Here is a 19,337-nt window from a genome sequence, read left to right on the forward strand (position 1 = left end):
GGTATTGGGGTAGCTGATTTATCTTTGGTCTCTCAACTCCATAAAGCTACTTCAGTCCCACAAAAATCAATCCCTCTAGTTAGTATTTTCACCAGGGGTGAAATGCTCCCGGTTCGGACCGGATCAGTTGATCCACTAGCGATGGCGGCAGGTGATTTGGAGAACCGGTAGCAAAAATCCCTCTCCCTCCCCCCATGCCCAGCTGAGCCACGCGATCCAAGAGAGCCAAGAGAGAGTAGGAAGGAAAAAAGGGAAAGAGGAAAGGAAGGGAAAGTAGGAAGGAAAAAGTGAAGGAGGGAGGAAGAGAGAGTAGGAAGAAAGGAAAAAGGGAGCAAAGGAAGGAGGGAGGGAGGAAGAGAGAGTAGGAAGGAAAAAGGGAGAAGAAAGAAAGGGAAAGAAGGAAAAAAATAGTGAAGGAGGAAGGAACAAAGAGAGTAGGAAGAAAAAAGAGAGGAAAGAAAGAAAGAAGGGGGAGGGAGGAAGAGAGATTAGGAAGGGAAAAAGGAAGGAAGGAAGGAAAAAGGGAGCGAAGGAAGGTGGGGGGGAGGAAGAGAGTAGGAAGGAAAAAGGGATGGAAGGAAGGAAGGAAAAAGAGATGGAAGGAAGGAAAGAAGGAAGGGAGGGAGGGAGGAAAAAAACACCTCTGCCAGAAAATCCATCATTTTAGCGTTAACTTGACAAGCTGTCAGAAGCTAAGCTTCATTTAATCATGCTTTTGTCTTTGGGGAGATGTCAGTACAAATGTCATTCAGAGCATGGCAGATATTTTTCTAAATTATTGTTCTGCGCAGGAGCCATCAGCCCGTTCCAGAGGTAATAGAAAAGAGGATCATTCCTGCACAAACGAATAATAATTTTCAGAGCAGGTCCTTGCCCCAAAAAGTGTTTCTATATTTATTTATTTACTTACTTACAGGATTTGTATGTTACCCCAATTATGACTTCTGGGTGGCTAATAATAATAATAATAATAATAATAATAATAATAATAATAATAATAATAATAATAATAATAATAATAATAATAATAATAAGCGATTATGGATGAAACATGTCACAGTGATACCCATTGTCATCAGGGCACTTGGTACCATGTCCAAGAATTTTATAAGATACATCAACAAATTGCAGCTTCCTGCAATAACACCAATGGAACTGCAAAAAACTGCACTACTCAGAACATCGTATATTTTAAGAAGATACTTGGTTGATACCTAGGACGCTGGCAGCAACCCATGTCTACCATTGGCACCAGCCAGTGGTATTTGTGACACATCAGTTGACTGAGTTTCGTGTTTAATAATAATAATATAATCACAAAATATCGCGACCTGGCCATCAAAACTACACGGTTATGGATGAAACGTGTAACAGTGATACCCAGTGTCATCAGGTCACTTGGTACCATGTCCAAGAATTTTACAAAACACACCAAGAAATTGCAGCTTCCTGCAATAACACCAGCAGAACTGCAAAAAACTGCACTACTCGGAACATCATATATTTTAAGAAGATACTTGGTTGATACCTAGGATGCTGGCAGCAACCCGTATCTACCATTAGCACCAGTCAATGGTATTTGTGACGCATTTTTAACTTGAGTTTCATGTTTAATGGATAAAAGAATAATAATAATGATGATGATGATGATATTAGCCTAGAAAGGTGAAATCAAAAATTAAAAACTAGCAAAATAGAATGAATACTATAATATTGACATAAAAACTATCCATCAACACAGAATCGTTATGAAATTAAGCAGTTCCTGGGCACAATAGATAGCAGCAGATTGCCCAACCACCTGGACTCCAAACTCCAGCTCAGATGATGCCAGGAAAGGAATAATGTGCTATTTTTTATTTTTATGTTAATCTTTGAACAAGGCTGTGGTTGAGTTGCCAGCAGTGATGGGGAATATTCTTTCTGGCGCTTTCTCTTGAGGCCAAAACTCTTCATCTGTTTGGCTCTTTTATCTTCTGCCTAGATATTTTGGGCAATGGATTTGCCCCTGGAAATGGTACGAGAGGGACTCATACCACAGCTGGCTAGTCAGGAAATCTAGGTGAAATCCAGTGGATCATCCTGAGGATTAATTGCCCACCCCTGAGTGGAAGGTGCAAATTCTTAGAGAGCTTCTACTGCATTGTAAAAAAATAAGTTGTCTATTAATTGATCCCCCCCTTCTCTCTTTCTCTCTTTTTCTTTCTTTCTCTCTTTCTCTCTCCCTCTCTTTCTCTCTCTCCCCTTTCTCTATTTTTCTCTTCCTCTCTTCCCCCCTCTCTATTACTCTCTCTTTCCCTCTCTTTCTCTTTCTCTCTCTCCTCTCTTTTTTTCTCTTTCTCTCTATCTCTTTCCCTGTCTCTTTTTCTTTCTCTCTCTTTTTCTTTTTCTTTCTCTCTGTTTTTTTCTTCTTTTTTTCTTTCTCTTTCTCTCTCTCGTTCTCTCTCACTCTAGTTCTCAGAGTGATAGTTATTTCCATGAGAACAGAAGCCAATCTCTTTCTTTTGCTCTGTATAGAAAAACAGTAACCCAATAATAACCCAGCCTAAACATTTTATAGATTAAAAAGCGATCTCTTCCTGCCCCGAGGCTAACCATTTTCAGAGATGTATCATTCTTGTCAAAGTCTTAGAACTGAGGAGTTAATATTTGAGTTTTGCTGTCACGTCTGATTTTTCTGCTTGCTTTCTGGGTCTACAACATACACTCTCACCTACCACCTAAGGAAAATATATGTATATATACTGGGGCACTTATGGGGTGTAGCGTTTAAAAAAAGGCAAGAGAAGGGGGATAGGATAGGGGAGGCTTCTGTGGGGCAAGCCTCATGGAGAGAAGGGACTAGAAAGCCTGAGGGAAAAGCGAAGAGAAGAGAAGAGAAGAGAAGAGAAGAGAAGAGAAGAGAAGAGAAGAGAAGAGAAGAGAAGAGAATTTTTTATTGGCCAAGTGTGATTGGACACACAAGGAATTTGTCTTGGTGCAGATGCTCTCACATAAAAGATACCTTCATCAAGGTAAAACACAACACTTAATGATAGTCATAGGGTACAAATTTAACACTTAATGATACAACACTTAATGATAGTTATAGGCTACAAATAAGCAATCAGGAAACAATATCAGTATAAATTATAAAGATATAGGCAACAAAGTCATAAGATGGGTGATGGGAACAATGAGAAGATTAATAGTAGTGTAGATTTAGTAAATAGTTTGACAGTGTTGAGGGAATTATTTGTTTAGCAAAGTGACGGCCTTTGGGGAAAAATTGTTCTTGTGTCTAGTTGTTCTGGTGTGCAGTGCTCTATAGCGTCGTTTTGAGGGTAGGAGTTGAAACCGTTTACGTCCAGAATGCGAGGGGTCTGTAAATATTTTCACAGCCCTCTTTTTGAGTCATGCAGTATACAGGTCCTCAATAGAAGGCAGGCTGGTAGCAATTATTTTTTCTGCAGTTCTAATGATCCTCTGAAGTCTGTGTCTGTCTGGTTGGGTTGCAGACAGTTATAGAGGTGCAGATGACAGACTCAATAATTCCTCTGTAGAACTGGATCAGCAGCTCCTTGGACAGTTTGAGCTTTCTGAAAAGGGGATAGGATAGGAGAAGCCTCTGTGGGGCAAGGCTGAGGGAGAAGGGGGAGAGGAGTGGCTGATCGTAACTACTCATTAATTTTCAAGCTTTAACTGTCAATTTATGAAGCCCAATCACATAGTTTTCGTGCTACGGGCATCCAGCTAGACGCTACATTATCAGCAAGGTCTTCCTAGTTATTCATTGTTCAGAATTGCTATCAATCATTTGTCCAGCTGGCATTGTGTAAGCTCCTGTTGCTTAACTCGATTTGTTGTTAACTCTTCAGGCCTTGTTGCTGTTGGGAGCCGTCTCTTTGATGTGCCTGGCTTTGGATCTTCTGTTCCTCCTCTTTTACTCCTTCTGGTTGTGTTGTCACCATCGGAAGAGTGAAGAACAACTGAATGCGGATTGTTGCTGTACGGCGTGGTGCGTCATCATTGCGACTCTAGTGTGCAGGTGAGTTTTGCCCCATCTGATGACTTACACCAGGATGAAGTTATATTTCCTACAAGGAGCAGCAGCAAAAATTACATCCCATGTAACCCATCTCTTTGGATCTCAGGAATTCCAGACTGGCAGCTGGCTCCATTTAAGAAACAAACTCTAGGATTTCTCAAATGAATTCAGAATAGAGCTGGAAGGGACCTTGGAGGTCTTCTAGTCCAACCCCTTGCTCAAGCAGGATACCCCATTCCATTTCAGACAAGTGGTTGTCCAGTCTTTTCTTAAAAGCCTCCAGTGATGGAACACCCACAACTTCTGGTGGCAAGCCGTTCCACTGGTTAATTGTCCTCAATGTCAGGAAGTTTCTCCTTAATTCCAGGTTGCTTCTCTCCTTGATTAGTTTCCATCTGTTGCTTCTTGTCCTGCCTTCAGGTGCTTTGGATCAATAGCTTGACTCCCTCTTCTTTGGGGCAGCCCCTCAAATACTGAAATACTGCTATCATCTTCTATCAAATTCTCCCTCTGGATATTTGTAGTGCAGCCAAGGAGATCTCAGTGATCTCCATTTGATTATCATTGGATAGATTTACATCAGAGTTGTGCAATGCTTCAAATTCGCTTCCAAAACTGGACTTCAAAATGTGCAGGAGCATTAACCTAGCCGCTTCCTGCTGTCCTTTGAAAACAGCTGTGCCCTTTTCCAACTTCACAAGGCTTCTCTCCACATTGGACCTCAAAGCATCACACATCGAATCCTGTTCTGTGTTGGGTTGGCCCTTGCAAATGCCAAACACGACCCCATGAGGGCTCAATCCTCATTGCTTTCTGAGCTGGTTTTGTTTTCCTGCAGGCATTTCATTACCCAATGAAACATCTGCAAAAAACACCTAGTTAGTCTCCTAACTAGCACTGATGATGTTACCTGGTTGGGTAACAAAACATCTTCAAGAAGACACACCGAGCTCGGAGAGCGCTAGAATCCTACATTTTCAGCCCTGAGCTACAAATATTCTCCGTCATTGGTGCAAATTTGCATCAACTTCATTAACTGAGTTTGAACTGGTGGGGCTAACTAGGGGAGAAGGAAACACTCGCCCTTTGCAATGTGTCAGCATGTTCTTGCTAGATTCTGACATTTTTTCCCAGCTCTCCAGAAATAGTGAGGGGGGGGGGGGGGCAGCAGAACTTAAGAACAACAGAGGAAGAAGAGGGCAGGAAGCAGAAACCACGAGACGGGGAGGTGGGGTTGATTCGAAGTGTAGACTTCTGTCTGTATCTCTGGGGGTGCCAGCATGTCGGATGTGGAAAAGAGAGGCTTTTCCATCTGCCTTCCCCCCTCCCGCCCCGCCCCAAAATAGCACCTTCTCCTGGCGTGGAAGAAAAAGGTGGTAATGAAATGTGAAAATTAGCTCGGGCCTCAAGAGGAATTTTAAGGTGTGAGCTGCGCGCAAAGGACTCAGCTTGTGAAACACCTCTTAATTAAAGATGCATCATCATCATCATCATCATCATCATCATCATCATCATCATCATCATCATTATTATTATTATTATTATTATTATTATTATTATTATTATTATTATTGAGCATCTTTGGGGAAGGAAGGGGCTCCCTTAATCCTCAACTCCCTGCCCGGCCATTCCTGTCCATTCCACCCCCCCTCCTCTCTTTGGTACCCAAGATCCCCCCGTTGCTAGTTGGAGACTTCATATAACCCAGAACATCTCCGAGGCTGATATTTTTAGCTTGTGGGTATATAAGGAATTAATCATCAGAAACATATTTTTGTCACAGCTCTTCAGTAGGATAGCGAGAAGCAGAAGGAGAGGAAGTGTGTGTTTTTTAACTCTTCCAGGCCTGGAGAAGACTATATTTAATGCTCTGTTGCCAGGCGTTTTCCTCGCTTCCCTTCTTGGATTGTGTCTCATTGGTGCCTTTTTGTCAAGAGGCAATTGAACTTTTTGGGGGTTTTTTTCCTTCTTCGAAGACGTTTTGCTTCTCACGCGAGAAGCTTCTTCAGCTCTTGACTGGATGGTGGGGAATGGAAGGGTTTATATTCCTTCGTACTTAACGACCGTTGCTGTGGTCCCAAGCCAGATTCACTTAACAACCGAACAACTGTGCTACTGACTTATCAACCGCTGTGATTCGCTTAACAACTGTGGCAAAAAAGGTCGCAAAACGGGGCAAAACTAGACTTAACAAGTGTCTCACTGAGCGATGGAAATGTTGGACTCCTTTGTGGTCGTATGTCAAGGACTATACCTGCATTGTTGTTATTTATATTATTCGTATGCCGCCCCTATCGTGACAAAGCGGCGAATAGATCCAACACATCCTCCTCCTCCTCCTCCTTTTCCCCCCTACAGCAACAACCCTGTGAGGTGGATTGTGCTGAGAGTGAGAGGGACTGGCCCGAGGACACCCAGCCGGCTTTCATGACTAAAATGGAACTAGAACTCACAGTCTCCTGGTTTCCAATCTGGTGCCTTAACCACTGTATACACGTAGTCCTCAACTTACGGCCAGAATTGAGCCTGGAATGTTGGTTGTAAGGCACTGCAGTTATAAATTGAATCCCCACACGGCTGGACTTGATTTTACGCCTGTTCTTATGCCTTGTTAAGTGGGTCACCACAGTTGTTAAGCCAATCACCCCATCGTAAGTCTGATGGCTACTTCAATGGGCAGCTATGATCTCCTTGTCGTCTTCTGTCTCTTTGCAGCGCTGGCATCGCGGTGGGCTTCTACGGAAATGGGGAGACCAGCGACGGCATTCATCGAGTAACATATTCCCTGCGGCATGCCAATCGCACGGTGGCTGGTGTTCAAGACCGGGTAAGTTAGCTGTCCCGGAGGATGAGGTCCAGATGTGATAAACTGCTGTCCTCGTAGTCTCATTCACTTGTGGGTCCGCCCTTCAACTAATTCTCAACAGCTATTAGCAGAAGGAAGATGAAGAGAAGGAAGGGTTGGCTTTTTTCTGTAACGGTCCTTTGTCGATTGTCCTCCCTGTTGTGGCCCGCCGGCAGCCAGCGGAGCTGGCAGCATAGTCGGACAGCGAGGAGGTTGGGGAGGAACATGGGCCAGTCCTGGGGGCTGAGGAAAGCTTGGATGAGGGCTCTGCGTCAGAGGCAGAGGGGGAGATGGATAGCAGTGAGGCAGAGGAACAGCTGGAGCCCGTTCCCAGTGTGCACATGTGCAGAGCTGCTGGAAGACAAGAACAAGTCAGAAAGAAGGATCAACTAGGGAGTAAAGCCACACCTTGGAGGTGATTGGCCCCTCCCATAGGAAACAAAAAAGGAGTGAATGGGGAGGGGGCTTTTGCAGGAAACAATTCTTTGTTCAGTCAAGAGTGGGAAGATCTGTCCGTCAATCCCAGAGACTCTGTGCCAAGTTTTGCCTTGCCCTGCATTTGGAAACTAGTTGCCTGGCAGCCTTCCAAGTGAGATAAGGTCTGTGTTGATAAATATTCCTCTGAAATACTGTTTGGACAGGCCTTGCTGACTGCGAATGAAAGGAATTCACAGTCGTGTAAATAAAAGGGGTTTTCCCGAGACCAAGACTCAGCTTCCTGCTTTTTAGGGAAGCCTAGGTCAGAACACTCCTCATAAAAACAAGAGTCCAGGCATGCCAATTTTGTAAGTTCTGCTGCTCCTGGATGCACAATAACAACCACTAGCTTGGTAGATAATATTCTAGGATAGAGAGCAGTGTTCGGAAATGAAGACACGAGAATGTATATCAGGATATTTGTTTGTGATTTCTAATCGAGCACCTTCAAGAGAAGATCCAGATTCTAAGTCCTTCAAGCCATCATGTATTTGGTGAAGCATGAAAAGCAAACCAACGATTGTTATGTTTGAACGGTGCATGGGGATGCAGTAGGGTTGGGTCTACCTTAGCTGGTTCTGTTCATGAACCTCTGAAGTCAACTACATACAACCATAGCTTAGCATTGTAGATGAACCTTGGCAGGCGAATGAACATCGTTTGAACAGAATAACAGAGCTGGAAGGGACCTTGGAGGTCTTCTAGTTCAACCCCCTGCTCAAGCAGGAAACCCTAGACCAGGGGTCTGCAAACTTGGCTCTTTTAAGACTTCAACTCCCAGAGTTCCTCAGCCAGCAAAGCTGCCTGAGGAACTCTGGGAGTTGAAGTCCACAAGTCTTAAAAGAGCCAAGTTTGCAGACCCCTGCCCTAGACCAATTTAGACAAATGGTTGTCCAGTCTCTTCTTAAAAACCTCCAGCATTGGAGCACCCAGAACTTCTGGAGGCAAGTCATTCCACTGGTTCATTGTTCTCACGGTCAGGAAGTTCCTCCTTCGTTCTCCTTGGTTATCTTCCATCCATTGCACAATTCCATCCACTGAACAAGCTGAGTAAACATATTGAATGTGCTGTTGCCTTGAAGCTACCTTCTCTTGAACCTCAACTTCAACTTTCTTGTTGTCCTTCAAAGAATGCTCACTGAACCCAGATCTGTCTGCGCCTCCAGGTTTACGACACAGGCATTGCCCTGAACAAAACGGCCGAGCCCAATTTAGGAGACCTGGAGGTAATATTCAGTAAGCAGACACAGTATCTGCACGTGGTTCAGAAGATCCAGGGACTTCTGGATGACCTGGTAAGAGAAAGCACAGAGATTCCCTTCTGGAAGAACCACCAGGTTTCGTTAGAAGAGTTGGCCCTTCGTATCGACCTGTACGACTGGTACAGGTGAGTAGCATGTAACCCTGTTTTTATTTCATCTCGATCTGCGGGTGATGGTCCACGAAGATGGTGGGCAAATGAGGATGTCATTGCATTGACAGAGTCACTTTGGTCTAGTTGTGCGACCTGTGTGAACGTGTGACCTATGTGTGAATGTGTGTGTGTGTTTGTGTGAAGGGTGACTCGCAAGACACCTCTTTCTGCTCACAGCTTGACGAAGAAGCTAAGGGAGGGGGGAAGGGTATGATTGGGATGTGTAGGAAGCGGGAGGGAGGGAAGGAATCTACGTGAGCCGTTGGTAGCCTGAGAAAAGCTCGCAATCCCAAGGTCACGAGCTGAAAAGTTTTCGAAAGGTGCAGACCGCTTTCCCAAAATAAAATGCTTAACCTAGATTAAGTGGACACTGGATGGCTCTGGGGGGGGGAAGGAAAAGAGGGGGTTTCATTATACTAGGCTTCACACCAAAACTTCAGAATTGGCTTTTGCTTCTTCTGTGCCTGTATGGATCTGTCAGTAAAGTTTTACTATTCTTGGTAATAAAAAAAAAAATGTCCCAGGAGTTTCTTTTGCTGTGCGTGTCAACAGGACGGTTGACCTTGTTACCCATAAAAAGTGTGGCTTATTATGTAAGCTACAGGCCAAGATGGTTTGTTTTCTTTTTCCCTATGGAAGGGACGCAGTGGCTCAGCGGGTAAGATGCTGAGCTTGTGATCGAAAGGTCGCCAGTTCAGCGGTTTGAATCCCTAGCGCCATGTAATGGGGTGAGCTCCCGTTACTTGTCCCGGCTTCTGCCAACCTAGCAGTTCGAAAGCAGGTAAAAAATGCAAGTAGAAAAATAGGGACCACATTTGGTGGGAAGGTAACAGCGTTCCGTGCGCCTTTGGCGTTGAGTTATGCCGGTCACATGACCACAGAGACGTCTTGGGTCAGCGCTGGCTCTTCGGCTTTGAAACGGAGATGAGCAGCGCCCCCTAGAGTCGGGAACGATTAGCTCATATGTGCGAGGGGAACCTTTTACCTTTTATGAATGGAAATGTTTGGGAACATTGATCCAAAACCATCATTAAGATCTGAATTGCCTGATTCAGAAGCCGTTGACTTCTCAAAACCCAAAGACAATTATACCAACTCCTGAAAGCCATGGTCTTACGACTGCTCCAATCCTTGCCTATAACTTTTTTACATACCGTTTTATGTCATAACCATCTATATGTTGGTTTCACCATAGATGGTTGGGCTACCTGGGCCTGCTGATGTTCCATGTTGTGATATGTCTACTGGTGCTATTTGGACTAATCAGAAACTCCAAGGCCATTCTCATTGGGTAAGTCAGGAAAAAGAACTTGAAGACCTATACATACATATATACATATATACATATATACATATATACATATATACATATAGACATCCATCCATCCATCCATCCATCCATCCATCCATATGCTGTATATATGGAATAGATGGTATTCCTGGCTGGAGATTAAGCATAAAATTTAAGGGAGATTTTTGCCATGAGATTAAATTCTGAATAGAGGTTAAGATAATTTAAATAAGGATGTTAGTTTAAGATAGAGATACTTAGAAGCAGAATCTATGTATCGAGGTTAAATGGGATAAGAGATACCAATGTAGGAAAAGCTGTTACGAGTATTGTAATTTCGATGCGTTTGTCTTTGTTTGTTTTATATTTTTTTGCTTTCGTGTATTGCGTTTTTCTTGTATTGTGTATTTTAACTTTTGGAAATTTAATAAATATTATTTTTTTTAAAAAAAGATATTCCTTGGGTGGGGACAGGGATGAGCAGAGTGGGAGGTTGAGATTCTCACAACTTCGGCCAGATAACTTAGTTTGTGTTTCTGGTGCTGATAGGGGTCTTTGTCTTAAGAATGCAGGGAGTCGCTTCTTCTAAGGGGGCCAGATGCGGCCATGGTCCGTGGTTTCTTCTTTCTTCCATGCCGTTTGAACTCTGAAGTGCAATCTACAGGGAAGATTAAGCCATCAGAACTGGAGCCAACGTGTCTGGCTGTTTAACTCTGTTTTTCTTCCCTCCTGCAGTGTGTGTCTTCTCGGGGTGCTGGCCCTAACTGTGAGCTGGGGGTCTCTGGGGCTCGAACTGGCGGTGGCTGTGGTGAGTATTTTCATTTCATCAGGGAAAAAGAATAGCTCTCTTCACTTCACTCTCCTCACCCCTTTTGCTGGTAGATGCTCAGCCAAAGAATTTGCTTACCGGCACTAGTTGTCTCCACGTAGCCGTACAAAAGAGGCTTTGATCTGGTTCACTGACCACTACAAGCCACAATTCGTGGCTTAGTCTGTTGGGTGAAGCCATTCACTTGTGCATTGCCTTACTAAAGTCCCATTAAGCCAACAATGCAGGGTGAAATGCTCTCGGTTCGGACTGGATTGCTCGATCCGGTAGCGATGCCAGCGGGTGGTTTGGAGAACCGGTAGCAAAAATCCCTGCCCTCCCTCCCCATGCCCAGCTGCGCCGCACTAAAGTTTTTGTGGTTTTTTTTGCTTTTAAAAGCATTTTTCCTTCAGCCAAAAAAAATGCTTTTAAAAGTAAAAAAAAAAAGCCTCTGATGATCGCGTGGCTCAGCTGGGATCATCGGAGGCTCTTAAAAGCATTTTTTCTACAACCTCTTCGGCCGAAGAGGTTGTAGAAAAAATGCTTTTAAAAGGCTCTGCCAGGCCCAGCTGAGTTGCCTGATCAGCAGAGGCTTTTGTTTTCTTTTAAAAGCATTTTTTTTGCCTTTAAAAGGAAAAAAAGCCCCTGCTGATCAGACAACTCAACTGGGATCGTCAGAGCCTTTTAAAAGCATTTTTTACAACCTCTTCGGCTGAAGAAGTTGTAGAAAAAATGCTTTTAAAAGAAAAAAAAAAGTTGGTCACGCCCACCCAGTCTCATTAACCTCCCCCACCCCCACCAAGCCACGCCCACAGAACCGGTAGTAACAAATTTTACATTTCACCACTGCAACAATGGCCTAGTGCAGTGGTTGACTTGCAGCCCCCTTGGCAAGTATCTTTGTAGAGCGAGCCTACACGACAAGGGTCGGTTCTATTTACCTCCACTACAGGATTGTGCGTGTATGTAGATTGTTCATGATGACGCCCGGGTGGATGGGTGGAGCCTCCCGCCACCATTACTACCGGTTCTCAAGAACCGGACTGAACCGGGATCAACCCACCACTGTTACATTTATTTATTTTATTTATTTATTTATTATTTAGATTTTTATACCGACCTTCTCCCGAAGGACTCAGGGCGGTCTACAGCCAAATTAAAACAATACAATATACAATTTTAAAACAACAAATTAAAATAACATATTCTATAATGGCCGAAAAATTTAAAAACCATCAAATTTGACCCAATAAAACAAAATACCTAATTTAAAATTATTAAAATTCAAAAAATTCACAATTTAAAAATTAAGAGTTAAGCCAGTCCCGCTTGGATGAACAAGTACGTTTTCAATTCATGGCGAAAGGTCCGAAGGTCAGGTAATTGACGCAAACCAGGGGGAAGTTCGTTCCAGAGGGTGGGAGCCCCCACAGAGAAGGCCCTTCCCCTGGGGGCCGCCAGCCGGCATTGCTTGGCGGACGGCACCCTGAGAAGACCCTCTCTGTGTGAGCGTACGGGTCGGTGGGAGGCATAGGGTAACAGCAGGCGGTCCCGTAAGTACCCGGGTCCTAAGCCATGGAGCGCTTTAAAGGTGGTAACCAAAACCTTGAAGCGCACCCGAAAGACCACAGGTAGCCAGTGCAGACTGCACAGGAGCGGTGTTACGCGGGAGCAACGTGTGGCTCCCTCAATCACCCGCGCAGTTACATGACTTTCTCCCAAAAAATTAAAACAGGCAGTCCTCGATTTACGACCAAAATAAGGCCCCAAATTTTTGTTGCTATGTGAAACATTTGCTAAGTGAAAGTTGCCCGATTTTATTCCTATTCCATTCCCATTCCCATTCCATTCTATTCTGGAATGGGACTTTTGTGAGTTACCACGGGTTGTCTTTGCTCTCTTAGGGTTCCAGCGACTTCTGCATTAACCCTGATGCTTACGTGTCGAAGACAGTGGAATCTTACAGAGTGCTCAATGCAGGTAATGTGCTGAGAACAAGTTCTAAGAAGTAGGCGACTTTGGGATTTTAAGCGGCCCGGGCAGACATTGGAGGGTGGTTTTGTACGTAGTCAAAAAAATAGAGGATTAGGTGAAGAAAGAGAGCAATGTTATGGGCCAGAAAGAGAATTTCTAAAAAGACCATGATGAACGATGAACGGTTGCAGGAACTGGGCCTGGCTAGTCTAGTGAAGAGAAGGACCAGGGAAGACAGGATACCAGTCTTCCAATATTTGAGGGGCTGCCCCAGAGAGGAGGGGGGGGGTCAAGCTATTTTCCAAAGCACCCGAAGGCCAAACAAGGAATAACGGATGGAAGCTGATCAAAGGAGAGATTCAACCTGGAAATAAGGAGGAATTTTCTTACAGTGAGAACAATCAACCCATGGAACAGAAGTTGCCTTCGGAAGTTGTGGGAGCTTCATCCCTGGAAGCTTTCAAGAAGAGACTGGACTGCCATCTGTCAGAAATGGTGTAGGGTCTCCTGCTTGGGCGGGGAGGTTGGACTAGATGACCTCCAAGGTCCCTTCCAACTCTGTTAATCTGTATCTGACCAAGGATTTCAGGCCGTAGGGGTGGATCTGTGGCCTCGGGGTACGTTCATTTCTTTTCTGCACTTGAAATGGTTGGAAACGGAAAGGTGAAAGCAGAAATTACAGCTAGCTTTCGACTTACGGCCACAATCGAAACCAGAATGCCCGTTGCTAACAGTTGCACCGATTATGCAGTCTTTTTGCCACGGTCGTTAAGAGTCGTTATGTGAATCGCTCAGTTGTTCGGGGAATCCGGCTTTCCCCCTCGACTTCGCGTGTCAGAGGCCGGCTGGGAAGATCATAAGCGGCGCTCAGACGACCGCAGGACGCTGCAAACAGCATCAATAGGTGCCGATTGCCAAGCTCCTGACACAGATTATATGACCCCAGCAGTTGTAAGTGTGAGGACTGGTCATAAGTCCCTTTTTGCAATGCCGTATTGACTTCAAACTGTTACTATATGAATGGTTGTAAGTTGAGAACTAGCGGTATCCAGAAATACAGCTTGGAGGTTTAAATCATAGGTATTTCTTTGCACGAAAAGTAAATGAATTTGTAAGTTTTGTGCAAACCTATGCGCTTTGTACTTCTGCTTCTTGTTGGCCAAGTTCTGAGTTTTAGCATTCGGGGAGGAAGAACTGAAACAACTCTTTCAGTTCCCCCAACACAGCAAGCTGTCGGTATCTTATAGGGGCGTTTTGAGCTTCAGCCAGCCGTGGCTCTACTATTTCCAAGCCTCTTTCAAAGAAATCACGCGGATGCAGACTTTGCAAAGCCAACAAAAAAAGAGAAAAAGGAAGGAGCTAATGCTAACCACGAGTTCTGGCCAACTTCCAAGCCTGTGGTTTGGTGTTTTTTTCTTTCTTTCTTTCTCACGAGCAGAAGGGATGAAGTTTTGAAATTAATGCTCATGTTGTTTTAGTTCCTCATGCTTTACTACGGGGGTATCCAACTTTGGCAACTTTTAAGACGTGTGGACTTCCAATTCCCAGAATAGCCAGGAAATTCTGGGGAAGACCTGTGGTCTTCTAACTCCCACTTTTTTGCCTGGGGGATTCTGGGAGTTGAAGTCCACAAGTCTTAAAGTTGCCTGAGCTTGGAAACCATATTTTAGTGTCTTTTTAGCTGTCGAGGCCTCCTAAAAGACATTCTTGAAAAATGTGGGTTGCAAAAAAAAAAAAGTGCCTACTCAGATATGGGTCATCCTTGTTCAGATGTTTCTGTCTTCTCCCAAAAAAGAAGGAATGGTGGAGGAAGGAGAGGGAGAAAGAAAAGGAAAGACGGAGGAGGAGGGGGGGAGAGGGAGAAGAAATGGTGGAGGAGGAGGAGGAGGGGAATGAAAGGGAGAAGGAGAGGGAAAAGGAGATGGTGGAAGAGAGGGAGAAAGAGGTGGAATGGTGGAGAAGGAGGAGAAGGAAAGGGAGAAGGAGAGGCAGGAGGAGAGAGAAAAGGAGATGGTGGAGGAGGAAGAGGAGAGGGAAAAGGAGATGGTGGAAGAGAGGGAGAAAGAGGAGGAATGGTGGAGAATGAGGAGAAGGAAAGGGAGAAGGTGAGGCAGGAGGAGAGAGAAAAGGAGATGGATGGAGGAGAGCCTTAATTTTTATTTTTATTTTTTTGCCCATTTTTGAGGCTTTTTTTGGCCTGGTTTTCAGGCTTTTTTGGCAATTTTTTCCCAAAATATGGCCTGAAAAAAGCCCAAAAAATGGGCCAAAAAAAGCCTCAAAAACTGGCCGGAAAAAGCCTCAAAAATGGGCCAAAAAAAAGCCTAGAAAATGGGCTGGAAAAGGCCCGAAAATGGGGCACGCAGAGGCCAAAAATTTTTTTTTGTTGATTTCCTTTTCTAAATTTAGGTGTGTCTTATAATCAGCTGCATCTTGTAGTCCGAAAAATACGATACATGGGAAAATCCTATGGGGGGGGGCAAACCCACTTAGGGTTAGGGTTAGCTCCCCATGAATTCGGGGAGCAAAATGGACTTCACCAATGGATTTGGAGTGTGTCGGTATGGTTAGGAAGGCTCTGACTTTTCATGCCTGCCTTATCCACATTCCCTGGTAAAATACGTGGGAAGCGTTTGAAATGCAGTTTTCGAATGTATTCTGTTGCAGGTTGTCCGTAACAAAACTCATTTGCTTCCTCAAGAGTAGCATAATGTAACCAGGTTACCTACAAGCCTTGATGGATGGTTCTCTGTTGATCTTTCTGATAGATACTTTGAACTATTACCTGGTCTGTGGTGCTGGCTACCCCAATCCATTTCAGCAGGTGAGTGTCTTCACGTTGCACGCTTGGCATATTCCATCCAATTTTGGTCATCACGACATAAAAAGGATGTGGAGACTCTAGAAAAAGTGCAGAGAAGAGCAGCCAAGATGATGAGGGGGCTGGAGACTAAAACATAGGATGAACAATTGCAGGAACTGGGTATGTCTAGTTGAATGAAAAGAAGGACTAGGGGAGACCTGATAGCAGTCTTCCAATATTTCAGGGGTTGCCACAAAGAAGAGGGAGTCAAGCTATTCTCCAAAGCACCTGAAGGCAGGACAAGAAGCAACGGATGGAAACTAATCAATTTAGAACTAAGGAGAAATTTCCTGACAGTTAGAACAATTCATCAGTGGAACTACCTGCCTCCTAGAAGTTGTGAATGCTCCAACACTGGAAGTTTTTAAGAAGAGATTGGATAACCATTTGTCTGAAGTGGAGTAGGGCTTCCTGCCTGAGCAGGGGGTTGGATTAGAAGACCTCCGAGGTCCCTTCCAACTCTGGTATTCTGTTAATCTGAGATGCTTTGATTAAGCTGTGCTTTGACATATTAATATCACTAGCAAGAACACTTAGAGTTATATACCGCTTCACAATGCTTTTACAGCCCTCCCTAAGCGGTTTACAGAGTCAGCCTTTTGCCCCTAACAATATGGGTCCTCATTTAACACCTCAGAAGGATGGAAGCCTGAGTCGACTTTGAGCCAGTCAGGATTGAACTCTTGGCAGTGGGCAGAGATAGCCTGTAATTCTGCATTCTAACCACTGCTCCACTATGGCCCTTCCTTCCTTCCTTCCTTCCCTCCCTCACGATAGCACTTATATACGGGTAGAAACGGCTGTAAAGCACTGTGAAGCTGTTTTCAGAGTCAGCCTCTTGCCCTCAACAATCTGGGTCCTCATTTTACCGACCTCAGAAGGAGGGAAGGATGAATCAACCATGTCAGGATCGAACTGCTGACAACCAGCAGAATTAGCCTGTAATTCTGCATTCTAACCACTGTGCCAACATGACCCTCCCTCCCTCCCTCCCTCACAATAGCACTTAGACTTATATACCGCTTCATGGTGCTTTACAGCCCTCTCTAAGCTGTTTACAAAGTCAGCCTCTTGCCCCCAACAATCTGGGTCCTCATTTTACCTACCTCAGAAAGAGGGAAGGCTGAGTCTTGCACCAGTCAGGATTGAACTGCTGGCAGTCGGCAGAATTAGCCTGCAATTCTGCATTCTCACCACCGCGCCACCACAGCTTTTCATCACCAGAAGCCTTCGCAGAAGGCCACGTTCTCCTAAATGCCAGAGCAGGTTTTCTTAATCTTATCAAAAGGAATATCCTGCCAGCTGGAATGAAAGTGATGGGTAGCAGAAGGCTTGGCTGTCAAAGGAAATGCCATACCGGGATGATGAGATAAAAGGAGAGGCAAGGGAAGGGGGTCTGCTAATTAAGTTGAAGCTTTTGAGGTGGTCGGGCAGCTGTCTTCCTTGGCAGGACACCGTAAAAAACAACAACCTCTTTTGCTCTTCTCAAAACCCTCCCAATCTTTTTGTTGAATGAAAGACCTAAGAGGGAGGTAAACAGGAAGAATAAAAGCAATTTCTAAGGACTGATTTGAGCTTTCATTCAAGGAAGGATGTTTGGCTGGGTTGCATTCTCTAGAGGCCGGTTAGAGGGACTGGGTCATGCTTTGTTACCAAAGGAGAATTTTGAACCCATGTTCTCTTGGCTGTATTTTGGGTCTGATGGGTCTAACTTGCAAAACTCGATGTTTTCTTGAACGGTTAACGATACGTGGTAGCTGATGTTTCAAGAATTTTAGGAGAACAGCCATTAAAACGCACCCCAGGGCATGCAGGTTAGCTGGAACCGGTAGGAGGGAATATTTGAAGCTCAAGGTTGACATGCCGGGCTGGGGGGTGTCTTTGGTGCTTCTCCGAGCTTGGTGGTTTTCTTGCAGACATTTCATGGCCCAGCTAGGGAACATCATCAGTGCTTGAAAGGAGTGGGTTTGTGGATGGAGAAGGAGAAAGAGAAGTGGAAGAGAAAGGGGGAGGAGGAGGAGGAGGAGGAAAAAAAGGAGGAGAGGAGAGGAGAAGGGGAGGAAGAGAAAGAGGGGAGGAGGAAAAGGATAGGAGGCGAAGGGAAGGAGGAGGAGGGGAGGAAGAGGACTGTGTGGTCCTTGGTGCTTTCTGAGCTTGGTGGTTTTCTTGCAGATATTTCATGACCCAACTAGGGAACATCATCAGTGCTTGAAAGGAGTGGGTTTGTGGATGGAGAAGGAGAAAGAGAAGTGGAAGAGAAAGGGGGAGGAGGAGGAAAAAAAGGAGGAGAGGAGAGAAGAAGGGGAGGAAGAGAAAGAGGGGAGGAGGAAAAGGATAGGAGGTGAAGAGAAGGAGGAGGAGGGGAGGAAGAGGACTGTGTGGTCCTTGGTGCTTTCTGAGCTTGGTGGTTTTCTTGCAGATGTTTCATGACCCAACTAGGGAACATCATCAGTGCTAGAAGCGAGTGGGTTTGCAGAGTGGAGGAGGAGGAGAACTATGAGTCCTTGGTGCTCTCTGAATTCAACTGTTTTCTTGCAAACATTTCATGACCCAACAAGGTAACATCATCAGCGCTAGAAGGGAGTAGGGGTGAAGTTCTAGCGCTGATGATGTTACCTCGTTGGGTCATGAAACATCTGCAAGAAAGCCAGCAAGCTCACTGAACACCAAGGACTACACAGGCTAGCCGGATTCGACTTGAAAGACTCAAATGATATTTCTGTGTTGGAACAGAAGCTGTCAGGGAGCCACAAAGCTCTGGTAGAAATGCAGGATGATGTCCTGGAGCTGTTGAAGTTGGCTGTTAAGGAATATCCTACCTCTAAGGTAACACTGGATCCAGCCTTCGAAAGGGTGGCATTCCATATTCCATTTTTCTTCCGTCATCAAAAAGCCAGCCAGCGATGCTAAACTTCCTCCTGTCCTCTCAAACTCACAGGAGCACCTGATTCGAATCCAAGAAGTGCTGAACTCCACGGAGGTCAACCTGCAACATTTGACCGCTTTGGTTGACTGTCGGAGTCTTCATTTGGTGAGTCTGTCGGAAGGATGGCGAATGTGAGGTTGAGGTGTCTTCTCAACCTCAACAACTTTTATACGATGGGTGGACTTCAACTCCCAACTTCCACCCATCGAGTTTTACGATGGGTGGACTTCCACTCCCAACTTCCACCCATCGAGTTTTAAGATGGGTGGACTTCAACTCCCAGAATTCCCCAGCCAGCCAAGCTGGCTGGGGAATTCTGGGAGTTGAAGTCCACCAAACTTACAGTTACCGAGGTTGAGAGACACTAATGTGGACACGGCTGGGCTACAGAGCTGTGTTTGAAGGACATCAATAAATGGGTGCAGAAGAGCATGTTGATTGGAGAAGGTCAACCGAGGCCATTTACGGTTCTGTTTTTATGAAAAAATAATAATAATAATAAAGCCTCGAACCACGATCACCCAGCACGTACCTCATGGAAGGACGCCAGCTGGTTCCTCCTCTTCTGAACATCCCTCATTCAACAGAGGAACTGAAACCCGTTCTGTGGTCAGCCTTATCTCCTAGTACACGGAGTCTGGTGGCCTTCAAAAAACCTCCCCCGTCAGCCAGCTTGGTTTTCCTTTCTCATCGTCCTTGGGGAGAAGGCCTCTCT

At 45.0% G+C, this 19,337-nt stretch overlaps 1 protein-coding gene across 3 annotated transcripts in view; it reads left to right on the forward strand.

Annotated features, from left to right (window-relative positions):
* Positions 1-19,337, forward strand: part of TTYH3 (tweety family member 3) — a 61,010-nt gene that overhangs the window by 20,108 nt on the left and 21,565 nt on the right. For 2 of the 3 annotated variants that reach the window (XM_058156865.1, XM_058156864.1), the window contains exons 2-10: positions 3,858-4,027; positions 6,743-6,854; positions 8,516-8,736; positions 9,959-10,054; positions 10,790-10,862; positions 12,767-12,842; positions 15,602-15,657; positions 18,430-18,522; positions 18,635-18,727. In XM_058156865.1, coding sequence (XP_058012848.1) covers positions 3,858-4,027; positions 6,743-6,854; positions 8,516-8,736; positions 9,959-10,054; positions 10,790-10,862; positions 12,767-12,842; positions 15,602-15,657; positions 18,430-18,522; positions 18,635-18,727 — 990 coding nt within the window. Of the gene's footprint in view, positions 1-619; positions 3,015-3,857; positions 4,028-6,742; positions 6,855-8,515; positions 8,737-9,958; positions 10,055-10,789; positions 10,863-12,766; positions 12,843-15,601; positions 15,658-18,429; positions 18,523-18,634; positions 18,728-19,337 lie in introns of those variants that run through there. The other variant, XM_058156867.1, reaches the window with a different exon arrangement.

This window comes from Ahaetulla prasina, chromosome 14 (genome assembly GCF_028640845.1).
Source record: "Ahaetulla prasina isolate Xishuangbanna chromosome 14, ASM2864084v1, whole genome shotgun sequence".
Lineage (NCBI taxonomy): Eukaryota > Metazoa > Chordata > Lepidosauria > Squamata > Colubridae > Ahaetulla > Ahaetulla prasina.